This window comes from Neopelma chrysocephalum, unplaced genomic scaffold (assembly GCF_003984885.1).
Source record: "Neopelma chrysocephalum unplaced genomic scaffold, ASM398488v2 Primary Assembly neopelma1_63, whole genome shotgun sequence".
NCBI lineage: Eukaryota > Metazoa > Chordata > Aves > Passeriformes > Pipridae > Neopelma > Neopelma chrysocephalum.
In genome coordinates, this window is record NW_020897720.1 from 6,355,944 (window position 1) to 6,369,955 (window position 14,012).

The 14,012-nt window shown below is 48.6% G+C and overlaps 1 protein-coding gene across 2 annotated transcripts; it reads right to left on the reverse strand.

Moving 5' to 3' along the window:
* Positions 1–1,758: 1,758 nt before the first annotated feature.
* DUSP1 (dual specificity phosphatase 1) lies at positions 1,759–4,358 on the reverse strand. Of its 2 annotated transcripts, XM_027682833.1 has the most exons (4): positions 3,902–4,357; positions 3,639–3,787; positions 3,325–3,544; positions 1,759–2,825 (listed from the first exon to the last, which is right to left on the reverse strand). In XM_027682833.1, the coding sequence occupies exons 1-4, from the start codon at positions 4,272–4,274 to the stop codon at positions 2,455–2,457; spliced, it is 1,113 nt and encodes a 370-aa protein (XP_027538634.1). In that variant the 5' UTR covers positions 4,275–4,357; the 3' UTR covers positions 1,759–2,454. The 2 variants fall into 2 exon arrangements, with proteins under 2 accessions (XP_027538634.1, XP_027538633.1); XM_027682832.1 differs by having other exon boundaries at positions 3,639–4,358.
* Between the last annotated feature and the right edge of the window lie 9,654 nt (positions 4,359–14,012).

Here is a 14,012-nt window from a genome sequence, read left to right on the forward strand (position 1 = left end):
TCAGTTGCATGGCCAGGGCTGCCAAGGTTGTATTTTTCCACTGAACAAGCTCTGCTTTGCTTTGAAGGTGAAAGTTTGTTCCACCCTTTTACTGCAGGTGTAAAAAGGCTCACGTAGTCAGTCTTGCATATTTAACCAGGAGAGCAGTGGTAGGTGCAATGTGCCAAGGGACTTTCCACAGATGAAGGGGGTTTGCAGGATTTGCAGCATGGGACAGGCTTTGGGGAGGATATTCACTTTGAGGTTCAGGTACACTTTAGGGAAAAAAAAACGGTTTCTAACTCCATTCTCAGTGCCCAGGGATCTCTCCTCCTTTTAGCCGCTCCATTTTTTTTTTATCCCTTGGTGTCAGGTTGAAACTTGGTGACGGCTGACGCGAAGTGCTGACGACAGAGCTGCATCCGAGGGGCGGCTCACGTGGAAGAACTTCAGAGGCAGCAGTGCATCATCCTGTCCTTCAAGGGCACCTTCTCCCAGGAGAAGAGTCCTGGATTTTAGCACCATTAATACTCCAAGTCACTTGCAGGATTTCGGCTGGAGTTTGTGGTGCTTTGCTTGTCTCCAGTTACGTGACAAGAGCACAACTGCTTTATGCTCACAGAAATCTTCATCTATAAACTTAGGATCACAATGCCTTGATTAGCATCAAATGGCTTGATTTTACAAAGTCACAACCTGCTGTCTGCCCAAGCAAAACCATTTTTGACAGGGCAAACATAGTATCTGACTCCTTGAATATTAGATTTGCAGGGACTAGTGGCTCCCTTTTGGAGCAAATGGAAACACAATGTCCTACTGCTCCCTCAGCATCCATCTCCCTTTAACTAGCATTACTACTCTGCCTAGCAAATCAAGCTTTCAGCTGCATCTCATCCCCATCAGCTTCCAGGGGCGAGGGGATGTCACAGCAGTGCTACTGCCCTGCCCCACGCAGCCCATGGAGAGGTGCAGTTCTGTCAGAGCACCCAACATTAACCCTGCTCCCTTTGCTGCCTGTCACTCTCATCCTGCAGCTCCTGCCCATGGTGCTGCTGCTCCAGCTCCCCTGGCTGGCTTTTGCTGTGCTACATAAACTCTTCGTTGCTCAGCTGCAACACTAGATACAAGTCATTCTAGTGATAATCTCCAGCAGGAAAGAATTCGTGTCTGGGTAAGAGAATCGGTGACTTGTTGGTTACCTGATCTCTTGTCATGCCCCAGTTTGTTTACAGAGATGGCCCAGCAAGCCAAATACCTCACTCCAGACACCAGAGGCTTTTGAGTTGCAAAAAGGAATTAAGAAGGTGGGACAGAAAAAGAAAATACCTTGTGAACTTGTGCCAAGCCTTAGAGATCTGTTACTAACAGGTTAATTTTTAGACTTAACCTCTGAAGCATTAAAAGTATACAAGGAATAAAGACTCTTCTTCCTCCTTCTTAGAAGAAAGACTATTTTAAATTCACTGTAGCCCAGTGCCCAAGTCTCAGCTGGTTCAAACTGTTACAGCTCTGTGGCCATCACTACAGCCAAATCCACCTCACAGCTGAGAAATCAGCCTTGGCTCACTGCCACTGCACATAATTATATGGGGACAAAGAAAAGCTCAGGTTAAGAAGCTGCACTAGTTTCTAGTCAATTATGTTGTTTAAACCTATTTTTCTTTAAGTCAAGCCCTGAGGCCAGCAGAGTTGAAGATTCAGATTTCTTACAGCTCTTCATCAGGGAGCTTCCACAGGAGTTCTGGGACTGTGAAATGCAGTACTTTAAAGAACATATAATACAGATCAATAGAAATATCATAATTTATTCCATTTGTATAAAAAAAGTTATAATCATGTAACAAAACTATGTCTTCATAAGAAGAAATATATTATTTCACATCATAAATAAATCAGCAAACATACAACCCTTGGCAACTCAAAAAAGCACTCGCCTGGTGCTTTCATGTCAGTGCTTGGGAAACAAGAAGAGCTGACAAATATACACACACAGGATTATAGTACCAAAAAATATTGAGGTATTTGGTTTCTCTAGAACTGAAACTTTAGGTTTGTGAAGGCAAAAAAAACAAACAACAAACCAACAAACAACAATGCACTAATGTAAAAATAAATAAATAGGACTGTCATATAAAAGGGGACAACATCAGTGTTGCTCAAAGTGTCCAGGAATGGGAATACTGGTGAGCATGCTACTATACATGGAGCAGGCCTAGGACAGACAGAAGACAAGGAGGAAGAGCTCAGGAAGAGCCACACTGTCCTTTGATCTCTGTGTAGACATCCAGATATTTGCTTGAGAAGTCAGAAACACCTGGTTCTCTGGCATTGGGTGAGCTCCTCTCCATTTAGGACACTGTTCTGGGATGCAGGAATGACTCCCCACAAAACACAAGTGACTGGTGACACTGTCCCTGTAGTTATTGCACTTCTGAGACAGTAAGTCTGAATTCTGACCACATTTTCAGCCGCTTTTCAGCAGCTTGGGGAAGTAGTGATGGGGCTCTGAAGGTAGCTTAAAGCACTGGACGGGGTGTGAACAGGGATGGAGACCGGGAAGTTAAAGACTGTGGTGGTGGATGCTCCTCTGTCCAATACTGCCATAGCGGGGCTCCCGGCCTCTGCTGAGCAGTTGGGGGCAAGGACCTGCGACTCAAACTGAAGCAGCTGCCCCATGAAGCTGAAGTTTGGGGAGATGATGCTTCTCCTCTGCTTCACAAACTCAAAGGCTTCATCCAGTTTGACTCTGTTGGTCCTCATGAGATAAGCAAGGCAGATGGTTGCCGACCGGGAGATGCCAGCCTGGCAGTGCACAAATACCCTTCCTCCATCGTTTTTAACAGAGTCTGAAAGAATTAAAGCACACAGTCAGCAAACAAGTCCCACTGCTTCCAGAGGTGGGAAAAGCACAGGCTGCTATTTTACATTTCTTTAATCCATCCCTTCCTAATAGGTGCACCCAGAGCTTGAGACAAAGGGAGTCTTTGTCTTGAGGAAAACAGCTATTTTCATTCTGGGCTCCAGTTCCAATTATACTAATAGCTCCTCCAGGTCACTTTAGCAGTCTTGCAAGGTTACTTTAATACTGATCCGCTTAAATTCACTAACTCTTTTCTGCAAGACCAGTGCCTCTTGATTCAAGATTTTAAACAGCTTTATGAAGCTAAGATTATGCCTCTGAGTAAAATAAAATTAAGGGAAATGTTCCCCGAGTATATCTCTCCAATGGGATGAAATTCCCCAATCTCAAATATAGGTTTTACTGGGGGAAAACAATGCCCAAAAGTCACTTTCCAGGATACATCAACCCAAAAAAAGAACAGACTGTAAAGAGGGCTCATTTACCTATGAAATCAATCGCCTCGTTAAACCAGGAGCTGATATCCGCCTTGTGGTTGTCCTCTACGGGGATACTTTTATACTGGTAGTGCCCTTCGAAGTGGTTGGGGCAGTTGGCCGAGACATTGATTAACGCCGTGATCCCCAAAGCGTCCAGCATGTCTTTTCGGGAGGCGTGGTACGCGCTGCCCAAGTACAGGAACGGCAGGATTTCCACCGGCCCGCCCTGGAACAGAGAGGACAGACCACCGGTTACCCCCTGCCCGGTGTCCCGCGGCATCCCCCGCTCCCTCGCCGTGCCGGACCCCGTCCCCGCTCACCTGGTCGTACAGCGGGGTCCCGCAGGAGCTGCATCCCGAGTCGGCGCTGCCGGGCGCGGGGCTGGCGCTGAGGGGCAGGCTGAGCCCGGCGGGGGCGGCTGGCTTGGTGCAGAGCTCGGAGCAGGCGGACGAGAAGGCTTCGTAACCTCCTGCGGGGGCAGAGCGGGGAGAGGGGCGCGGGGTGAGCGCCGCGGGGCCGGGGGGCGAGCGGGGCTCCCCGAGCCAACACCCCCGTCCCCTCCACGGGCCGCGGGGCCACTCACCCTTGAGGAAGCAGATGCGGGCGCCGCGGGCCTCCCTGCACAGGGTGCCGAGCGCCAGCAGCATGGTGCTGTCGCGCTTGGGCGCGTCCAGGTCGGCGCTGCGCTCGTCCAGCAGCACCACGGTGTGGAACAGCCCCTGGCGCAGCCGAGCGCGGAGCTCCTCGTTGGGCACGACGTGCTCCAGGGCCAGCGCGCCCTTGGCGCGGCGGCGGACGATGGTGCTGAGGCGGACGTTGCAGGAGCCGCGGATGTGCGCGGCGTTGAAGGAGAAGAAGGAGCGGCAGTCGAGGACGAGGCACTGCGCGCCGCGCTCCTGCAGCAGCAGCGCCCGCAGCGCCTCGCACTCCAGCGCGCACACCCGCAGGTTCACCATGGCTCGGGGTGCGGGGCAAGGGAAGGTAGGCGCGGTGTGTGCCGGCAGTGCCACTGTCCCGGGACGTCCCTGTGTCCCGGCCGCTCCCGCCCTTTATATCGGGGCCGCGCCGCCGGGACGGCGTTTTCTCAATGGAGCGGAGTCACGTGGGAGGGGGCCGGGAGGGGGCGGTGACGTCACCCTGGCCGCGCGCCAGAGCGGGCGCGCCCGGCCCCGCTGCCGTGACGTCACCGGCCGCAGGCGGGTACGCGCGCACCGCCCCCCCCAGAGATACGGGCACGGGAGCGCGCACGGACAGACACACAGATGCGCGTATATGTACACATACATATGTATATATGTGTATATATATATATATGTTTGGTTGAAGAAATACACAGCATGACCCAGCCGTGTGCGCTCACAGCCCAGAACCCCCCCTGTGTGCCCTGGGCTGATCCCACAGCGCGGGCAGCAGGGGAGGGGATCCTGCCCCTCTGCCCCGCTCAGGTGAGACCCCCCTGCAGAGCTGCCTCCAGCCCTGGGGACCCAGCTGGGACACGGACTTGGAGTGAGTCCAGAGGAGGCACCGAGATGATCAGAGGGATGGAGCACCTCTGCTATGAGGAAAGGCTGAGAGAATTGGGATTGTTCAGCCTGGAGAAGGTTGTGAGGAGACCTCACAGCCCCCTCCAGTATCTGAAGGGGGCCTATGAGGAAGCACAAGAGGGACTGTTCATCAGGAACTGGAGTGACAGGACAAGGAGGAATGGGTTCAACATGAGAGGGGAAATTTAGGTTAGATATTCTTCCCTGTGAGGGTGGTGAGCCCCTGGCACAGGTTGCCCAGAGAAGCTGTGGCTGCCCCATCCCTGGAAGTGTTCAAGGCCAGGTTGGACGGGGCTTGGAGCAACCTGGTCTAGTGGAAGGTGTCCTTGCCCATGGCAGGGGGTTGGAACTGGATGATCTTTAAGCTTCTTTACAACCCAAACCATGCTGTGATTCTATGATATATAACATACACACATATATACACGTGTATGTGGTACATGGGACCACAGGGACATGGGTTCCTGGTGGACTTGAAGTGGTGGGTTAAAGGCTGTACTCAATGACCTTAGAGGTCTTTTCCAACATAAATGTTTCCACATGTGCCCTTTTTCACACTCATCCACCCAACCATTCATACCCCCCACCCCTGTGCCCACCAGTCCCAGCCCAGGAGCCACTGGGCTGGGTCACCTCAGCTGCTGGCTGTCCCTGTATCTCCGGGCTGGGGCTGGGGCAGCCTTTGTCCATCCCCCAACACCTCAGCACTGGCTGCTCCCCCCTTTCCCACAGAGATCAAGGGGAGGTAGCTGCTGGAGCAGCAGTGTGGGGGGCTGTCAAGCCTTGGGTGCTGCTGTGCTTATTTTCCTAAAATATATGTATAAAGGGACCAGCATACACATACATATATTTGTATTCATGCATAGACATATATACATGTACAGACATATCTACACAAATATATATGTGTATACATATATTTGTATATATTTATTATGTAAACAGATATTTGAGAGCTGTTCCCATCATGTTTTATGTGTAAGGCAAAAAATGTAGCAGACCCATGCAAAGTTCATTTTTCCCCACTGAGATCACCCCCAGGGGTTGGGGCTGCCCAGTAACTGGCAGCGCGGTGGTGGGAGGTCTCTTTTTTCCCCTCTTTGTTAGTGCATCAGCACTTCCCAAAAGTTTTCTTTTTTTCTGTGGATGACTGGCTTTCACCAAGCCACTCGGGTGTTTCTTACTCAGGACTTCCAGTCAGCGCTGCTGCCACTTCCCCTGCCTCCCCTTCATGCCTTCCCTTCCTGCCTCCCCTTCATGCCTTCCCTTCCTTCCTCCCCTCCATGTCTCCCCAGGCTTTCCATCTCCCAGCCACTCACTGCCCACAGCCACTGCTGTTCCCAGCACCTCCTCCCACTTAAGCCCTTTCCCCCAGCCCTTCCCCACCAATTCCTCTTCCCCCCACACTGCCCTACTGTTCCCAGCTGCTCCTTCTTCATCCCTTTCAGCAGTTTGCTGTTTTCACTTGCCCCCTTCAGAAATCTCTCCATCCACCCCTCACACCAGGGCTCCTCTCCCACTCTCCTGCCCCACCAGCCTCGAAAGCTTCCAACCATCACTCCTCAAATCGTCTATCTCCTCCCCCACCAATGTCCCCAAGTCTTTAACCACATCAGACCAGCCAGGCTCTGTATCTGGCTGAGATCTCCAGGGTTTTCCGTGTTCCCACAGGGACCAGGAGGAGGGGGCACAGAGAAGGTGAGCGAGTGGCAGCTCCCGCTCACCCGCTGTTGCAGGGCTGTCTCTGCTCTGCTGAGCAGTGGGGTTTTTGCCAGAACTGCAGCCTCAAAGCAAATCTGTTTTTTCAACACATTCCTTAAAAATAAACACAGGATTGCACTTTTCATTCCATTTATTTATTGTTGTTCTTTTTAACAGCGGGTTGGAAACAGATTGCAAGATGAACACTCATACGCTTTGGTGCTGGGAAATGACTCTGCTCGACCACACCGTCGCCCACTCTGGCAGCAGGACCCCCCAGCCATCCATGGCGGGTCGCTGGGTGTGAATCATGGGGACCACCAGTTAGGCAGGTGACACATGTCCCTCCACTCCACGAGTGCACGGGAGGCAGGCAGGGACCACACCGTCTGTCCTCAGATGCGCTCCAAACCAACACCTCAAAAGATGTGATATCACTGTTACATCATGCCACGACCAAGCTCTGGTGACCTTGCATGTCATCTGTCCAACATGAGCCTACCCAGATTGTTCTAAGGAGCTGAACAGCAGGAATTCTCAGTGATGATTCCTTGCCAACTTTCTGCAGCAGAAGCCAATACAACAGATGGCCACAAGACAGGACTGTATTCATCATCTTTTCCTAGAGGAAATGGACCTCAGACACTGACCTTTCTGTAGGTCTGGACCCAACAATCACTTCACTTTACTCCTCTGGAGTGTGATGCTGGAGCGATTTAAGGCATCACCTGGCTGGAGCACAGGAGAGGGAAAGACTTGGCTGAGCCACAGCAAAGTAGCCCTGTGGGATTTTAAGCTGGGAACATCCTTAGAATCATAGAATCACAGAATGGTTTGGGTTAGAAAAGACCTTAAAAATCATCTCTATCCAATGCTCTGCCACAGGCAGGGACACCTTCCATCAGACCAGGTTGTTCAGAGCCCCATCCAACCAACCTCTTTTCCCAGGGAACTTGATCAGGATGTTGCATTTTTCCAACTTTGCACATTCCAGAAGCAGCAATGGGTGAGGAGACTTCCCTTGAATGCTTGGATGGAAACCAGTATTTTTAATGTGCTAGTAGCACAGCACCATGTTAGTTAGTGGGAACAGCCAGCCCTGGCTCACAGACACAGGTATCCCTGTGCCACTGACAGGCTTTTCTCTTCTTTTCCTAAACCCCTCTCAGTGTCCCACACAGAAAACAAAGCTATAAGACAGAGATGTTTTTTCCCCCAATTTGGAGAAAACCACCATGTCTGACACCTGCCCAGCCAAGTGACCATGTGCTCTCAATGACAATCACTTTTCTCATCGTGATGTTAACCAGCACCGCACAAATGTTGAATATGAGACAGACACTGTGGGCCAGGTACCTTGGCTGCTCTGAGCCAGTGCATGGATGACATCCCATCTGTTGCACAAAGGGAATTTACCTCCACAACAGCGATAATTGCTCTTCGATGCACTTATGTAACTGTGAGACTTTTGAATCTGGTCTTGTTTACACCCAGTGCAAATCAGGAAGAAAAAAATTCATCACATGTGGCAGTGTGTACTTAGTCACTTATAATCCTGGACTAGCTATTTCCTTGCTTTATTTTTGTTTTCTTTTCTTAAATAAACCTGCCATAAGAATGAAAGAAAGGAAAACACAAAACAGGACCGAAGTGGCTTTTAGAAGCTCAGACTGACTTGAATGACTTTCTTAAGGGTTAGTTTTCCTGCCCTAACAAAAGCCAGGAAATACACAATTAACCCCTTCCTCCCAAACAATCCGTGTTTGCACTTGGGCCACAATGTCTTTGTAAGGGTAATAATAGAAACATGAGTGTGAAGTGTGGGGGTGGGAGGTGATGCTTTGATTTGAGCAGATGGGACCCACTGCTGACTCTCTTTATCCCCCTGGGGTTTTAAAGGTGTTGCTCTGCCAAAACATGTTCAAGTCCATGAGGACAGGAGTGTGAGCCCTCACTCGAGGCATTACAGACTTCTTGGGAAAATGACTTCATGGCAATTTCATCATGTCCCAGCCGAGCATGTTGTCTTTGTCTCAGCAGGACCCAAGACCTGGTTTTCTCCAGAGACCTCAGGTCTCCCAGTGCAATCTGGCTGATGTTTCTCAGAGGTACCAGAGACTGCAGAGACCTTCTGCACAGCCTGACACAGATGCCAATTTGTCAGCAGCTTGGTGACAAGTGTAGATAACCCGTGGCCTGGAACAGGCCCATTGCACAAACCAGTTACCCAGTAACACTGGTTATTCAGGTTTTTAACTAGTCAACCATGGCCAAAATCAAATGGAACAGCTCCAGCAAAGCCAGAATTACAGCGCCACTGGACCTGACCCGAGCCTGGATCTCGCTGCCCTTGGTGCAAGTTTTGCCTGAATAAAGATATGAAGTATCAAGCCTCAACACTTGAGACACAGAACAAAAATGCATGTGGGAACATTTGGAAACCGTGCTGGATGCATTTCTTCAGCATGTGTAACATTTTCTCTGAATTCAGTTTCACAACCCAGCATTTCCTTTTGTAAATATTTGGACAGATTTTACAGAGACACAGATTCATAAGAAACAGAAGGAAAAAGAAATGAAAGATACATGGGGAGGGAGGGAAATGAAAAGGAAGGAAGGAAGGAAGGAAAGGAAGGAAGGAGGGAAAGTAGGAAGGAAGGAAGGAAGGAAGGAAGGAAAGAAGGGAAAAAGAAAGAAAGAAGGAACAAAAGAGAGAAAGAAAGAAAGAAAAAAGAAAGAAAAAAAAAGAAAGAAAAAGAAAGAGAAAATGATTCAGAGATGAAAGGTTGCAGTAAGTAGCACAAACAATATAGAATTACTGATGACTCACACTGCAATGAAAACATTATTTTTTATGCATTTAAATCCTGAGATTTAACCCTTTGGCCAGGGTTTGGCTGAGCTCAGACTGCCTCAGATTTTTCTTGTTGGAGTTGATGAGGTCGGGGAATGGGGAGGCAGAATCGTCAGTCCCAATAGCTGGGGCTGGGGTCTCACTCCTGGAGAGACTGGCTGGAAAACCTGGTACATCTTTATTTCTGTGTGACACGTCTGATGCATAAGTGTTCCTTGCTGAGTGGAAAACAGTTGGCAGAGCAGCTCGGGTATTTCAACTGAGGACACATCCTGGATACTGATGTATATTGGGGAATAAGGAAAACCCCTTTCTCTCAGCCCTGCCTAAGGAAATCTCAGCTCACTGCTTCCCTGCCTGCCCCAGACTGCTCAGTGCCTCCTGCTCCCGGGGCTGTGGCACAAGTGGGGAGAGCAGGTGCTGGCAGCAGTGGGTGCCTGTCCTGCAGACCACAATAGTCACTGCCTGGACTCCAGGCTCCTCACCACGAGCCTTTCTCTGCTGCTTTCAGCTCCTGATGCTGCAGGCAGCACTGCTCATGCTCCTGTGGGCCCCCAGAGCTCTGCATCTGCCGCTCGGTGACGCGACCCAAGGCGCCCGGACGGCACTGTATGACCCCACACGTGTGTTTGCCTGTCACATATGGTTGTCATGGCCTGAAACCCAAGACACTTGGGAAGCTTGCAGCATGGACAGTCCCCCATCCTAATTTTGCAAGTCTGCTCGAGCAGCTAATGCAAGTCAGAAGTTGTGCTTTCTCTTCCAGTGACTCACTGAGCTGCCTCGGGCAAGTTGCTTAGTGCTGCTTTTTAACATGATTACAGGCATTAGAGAGCCAGTCTGGGATACCATGGATTTGATATTCAAAATCATTAAATACCTGCCTCCAAAGGAAAATCTCTGGGAATTAGTGGCACTGATACAGTTCACAGCTCTGGGATCAGCTTAGTAGGGCAAATGGTTTAGGCAATTTAATCTTACATTTAATTGCCTCTATTAATCTGCTATGAATCATGCCTTGCACTAGGCATGAGGGTATTTATTCAATAAAATCACTATATTTGTAAAGTTATCATATTTCAAGATGAAAGGTATTAGATATACAATAAAATATACTTATGGGAAATTATTCTTCCTACTTCTTGAGTGTGTATTTTCTCAATAACATCCTCTCATGGCTGGTAGGGTAAGGCAAGGCTTCCGTGGGAGGAGGCTGAATTTGAATTGAAAACAAATGACGTACCTCGCACCAAGAAGCTGGGAGAGGTGTGTTCTCCTACCCAGAAACATGAGCTCTGGGTTTATTGCTTGTCATGTGATGTCAGCATTTTGTGGGCACAGTGACTATGTATGAGCTTCAGATTCCCAGAAGCATCCACTCTCATAAAGATTGAGATAAGAGCTGCTGAGGCACTGCCATTTGTGTGTTGTTCTTGTGTTCTTCCTATCTTTACAAAGAGGCGAAGGCTTCATAAATGTACGTGGCACACGTACAGTCAGAGAGGCTGATTTTGAGCCTGGGATGACTCTGCCCATTAGGATAGAACAGAGCTGGAATGGGTAGAACTGGAGTCTGGCATCTTGTTACCTGTCCTGGAGGGACCACAAACCTGTTCTCCACTAGTTATAGCTACATCTCTTCCCACCAGATCGTAGGTGCAAGGCTCTGTGAAGCCAGTGCAACCAGCTACTGTGGGAAAGAGTTTCCTGCTCAGAGTCCTCACACACTCTAACTGCTCCCAACTCACAAATAAATTTGGGCAGATGAAGCCAGCTTGGAATAATATAGGGCTTTCAGGGCTGAAAGCCACAGAGCTGATGGAAAGGTATTTCTGTCTCCTCCTGAAGTCCTGTGCTAAGTGCAGGAATCAAGGACCCAAAAGGCAGGTCCTCCTACTGTACTCCCAATGCTCAACCGTGCCACTTCTGCCATCCTCCAGATCTAATTTTGTCTCACCGTCTAATGGTGTTGAAAGGGGTTATTTGCTGAGGGGATAGAAGGGGAGGATGCAACAGCAAAAGCAACTGGAAACTCTCTGAAATAAAGTGAGATTTCTGTTATCAAAAGCCATGATTCCTGCATTCTTGGACTATGGAGTAACTCAGTGTGGGGACCCAGGAGTCCAGGAGTGACACTTCATAAAAATCGATGTTAAAATACAAAGAAACTTGTAAGGGAAGCAAGGCACAATGAAATCCCAGTGGATATTACATTGCACATGCTCCAGATGAGTCCCTTTGTTACTCATGTATCTTTTTCTGGGCTTTCTTGGTATGAGCTCCCAAAGTGTTTATAGCCAATCTTTGTATTTAGTTTCTAACTGCTAAAAAATACCCCCATATTGTTAATTACAGAACCGCTTATTCATTTTCTGCTATGCAGTTTGTGAAAATGTTTGCAATATGACATGATTCTCTCATGTGATAGAGTGAGGTGATGTTTGTGTGTAATAGCGGTTAGTGAAAACACAGCGTTAGTCATAGGGGAGAATAACACTTAACTGTTTAGAATATGAAAACCTTTAGGCTGTGGAAAAAGCCAAACTTTGGCCCACTGTGTTGTTTTCAGAATTACATGAGAACACACAGGGCAGAGTGACTCACAGTGTAGCGTCCTCTCAGTGTCACTGGAGTGGGATAGGGCATGATATCCAGGGCAGGAATCTAATGATCCATTTCTTTGTCCATAAAATGCCTTGTCAAGGCCACCCACGACCCTCCCACGCTGCTCATGGCCCACCTGACTCCATGAAATTCAGCACTGAGCTGATCTCGTTGCCTTGCTGTGAAACTTTCAGGTGAGTCCATCGACTGTTTGTTCTGCCCTTCTCCAAAGTGCTGGACAAACTGTTTCTTGGTGGGGATGAATGAGGAGTGAGGTCATACAGCAGCATTGGCTCAAGTGAATTTGCCCAAACATGGGATGTTTCTCCTGGGGGTGGCCACACGTGTGGACAGACGCCCTGTGGCTCTTGGAGCCTGTCACAAGCTGTGATTTCACCTCGGCTGCCACACAAAATCCAGAGCTCTGTTTAGACAGAGGCCCAGCCAAAGGGACGCTCGCAGGAACACACTTCTGAGAATGTTTTTTTACAGCTGCTGTGGTATAAAAAAAACTCTCTTCCCACTAAAATCATGTAAAAGCAGCAGGATAAGGGGAGCCCTAAAATGGAAGGGGTTGATTTTCCTTCGAGCGTGGCAGCTCCTGGATGCCATGAACAGCCAGAGAACCCCACGATGGTCACAGCTTCAGCTGGACAGGGACCCTGGGTCTGGTGAGGGGCTGCACTGGCAGTGAGAGAGGGAAGGCAGAGATGTTCCCTGAGTTTAAAACTCATCTCATTACTGCAAGGTTGTGCTGAGAAGCACAGTGTCTCAGATGGAAAGCAGGGACAAGAGTCCAGCTGTTTTCCCAAGGCCTGATATAATTATTTCCCTATGTTCTTATATATCTTCTGGCCGCCTCCAAGACCTCTCGCATGTAATCAGGTAAATCAATAATTAATGCCATCTCCCAGTTAATTGGTTGAGCCAGTCACAACCATAATCAGGCACCAGAGAAAACAAATTAGAATTGAATAACTACATAAAATACTGTTAAACAATCAAAAAACCCCATTATACTGGTTATATTTGAACACACATATTTGAACACAACCTCTCACTTTAACAGTGAAACAGAACAGTGAACAGAATTTCGAAAACATGTGAAATGTGAGCCAGGGGCTGAAATTCACAGTTTGGGCTCTGATCAATTTAATAATTCAAGGGGTTTTTTTTCCTCTCTTTTTCCTCTCTTTTCGGTTCAGGTTTAGTTCACGTGCCAGGTTCACCAGTGGGATATGTCTCATCGATTAACAAGCACTATACTTCCCTCAGCACTCTTTTTTTTTTCTTGAAAAAGAGGAACAAGAAGTGAAATTAGTTAAAGGAATCGGGCGCATTCTCAAATGGTAAATACAAGAGGAGCATGAATCATCCTCTTATAGAAATGACGAGAAAGGATGGAAAAGGTAGTGGTTTGGGAGAAGCAAGTTAAGTTCTCCATGGCTGATTCAGCTCTCCGGAGTGAAAATGAATCATCAGAATATTTAAATCATATTACCAGTATTAAGACACACAAAACCCCCAAGCTCAGGAAGCCTTTGTTATGAAACAAATTTGATAACGGGCAACAAAAGAACAAAGGACAGATTGCTAAAAACCCTTTACTAGCTCAGTTCTGCTGCGTGTCCCATCCCACAGAACCTCAGAGAACTGGAGTTTGCAATCGCAATGCCCCAGCCACAGCAGAGCACTGCGGAGCCTCACAGCCCCAAATCCTCCAGAAACCAACAGACAGACTCTCCTGTACCTTCTAGAGCTTTTACACTTCAGCAGTGACACGAAATTTTTAAAATAAAGGAATTACCCACTGGAGAGTACATTCTCCAGGGTAATTACTCCTGAGTAAGGATTCATTTCTCCTGAGCAGCACCGTTAGCGGGTGATACAGACATCAGCTTGGGGACCTGAGTGGGAGGTTTGACACTGAACCTTTTCTTATCTAATTGTACCCAGCCCAAGTTACAGCATTAATGAAGCTGTAACACATC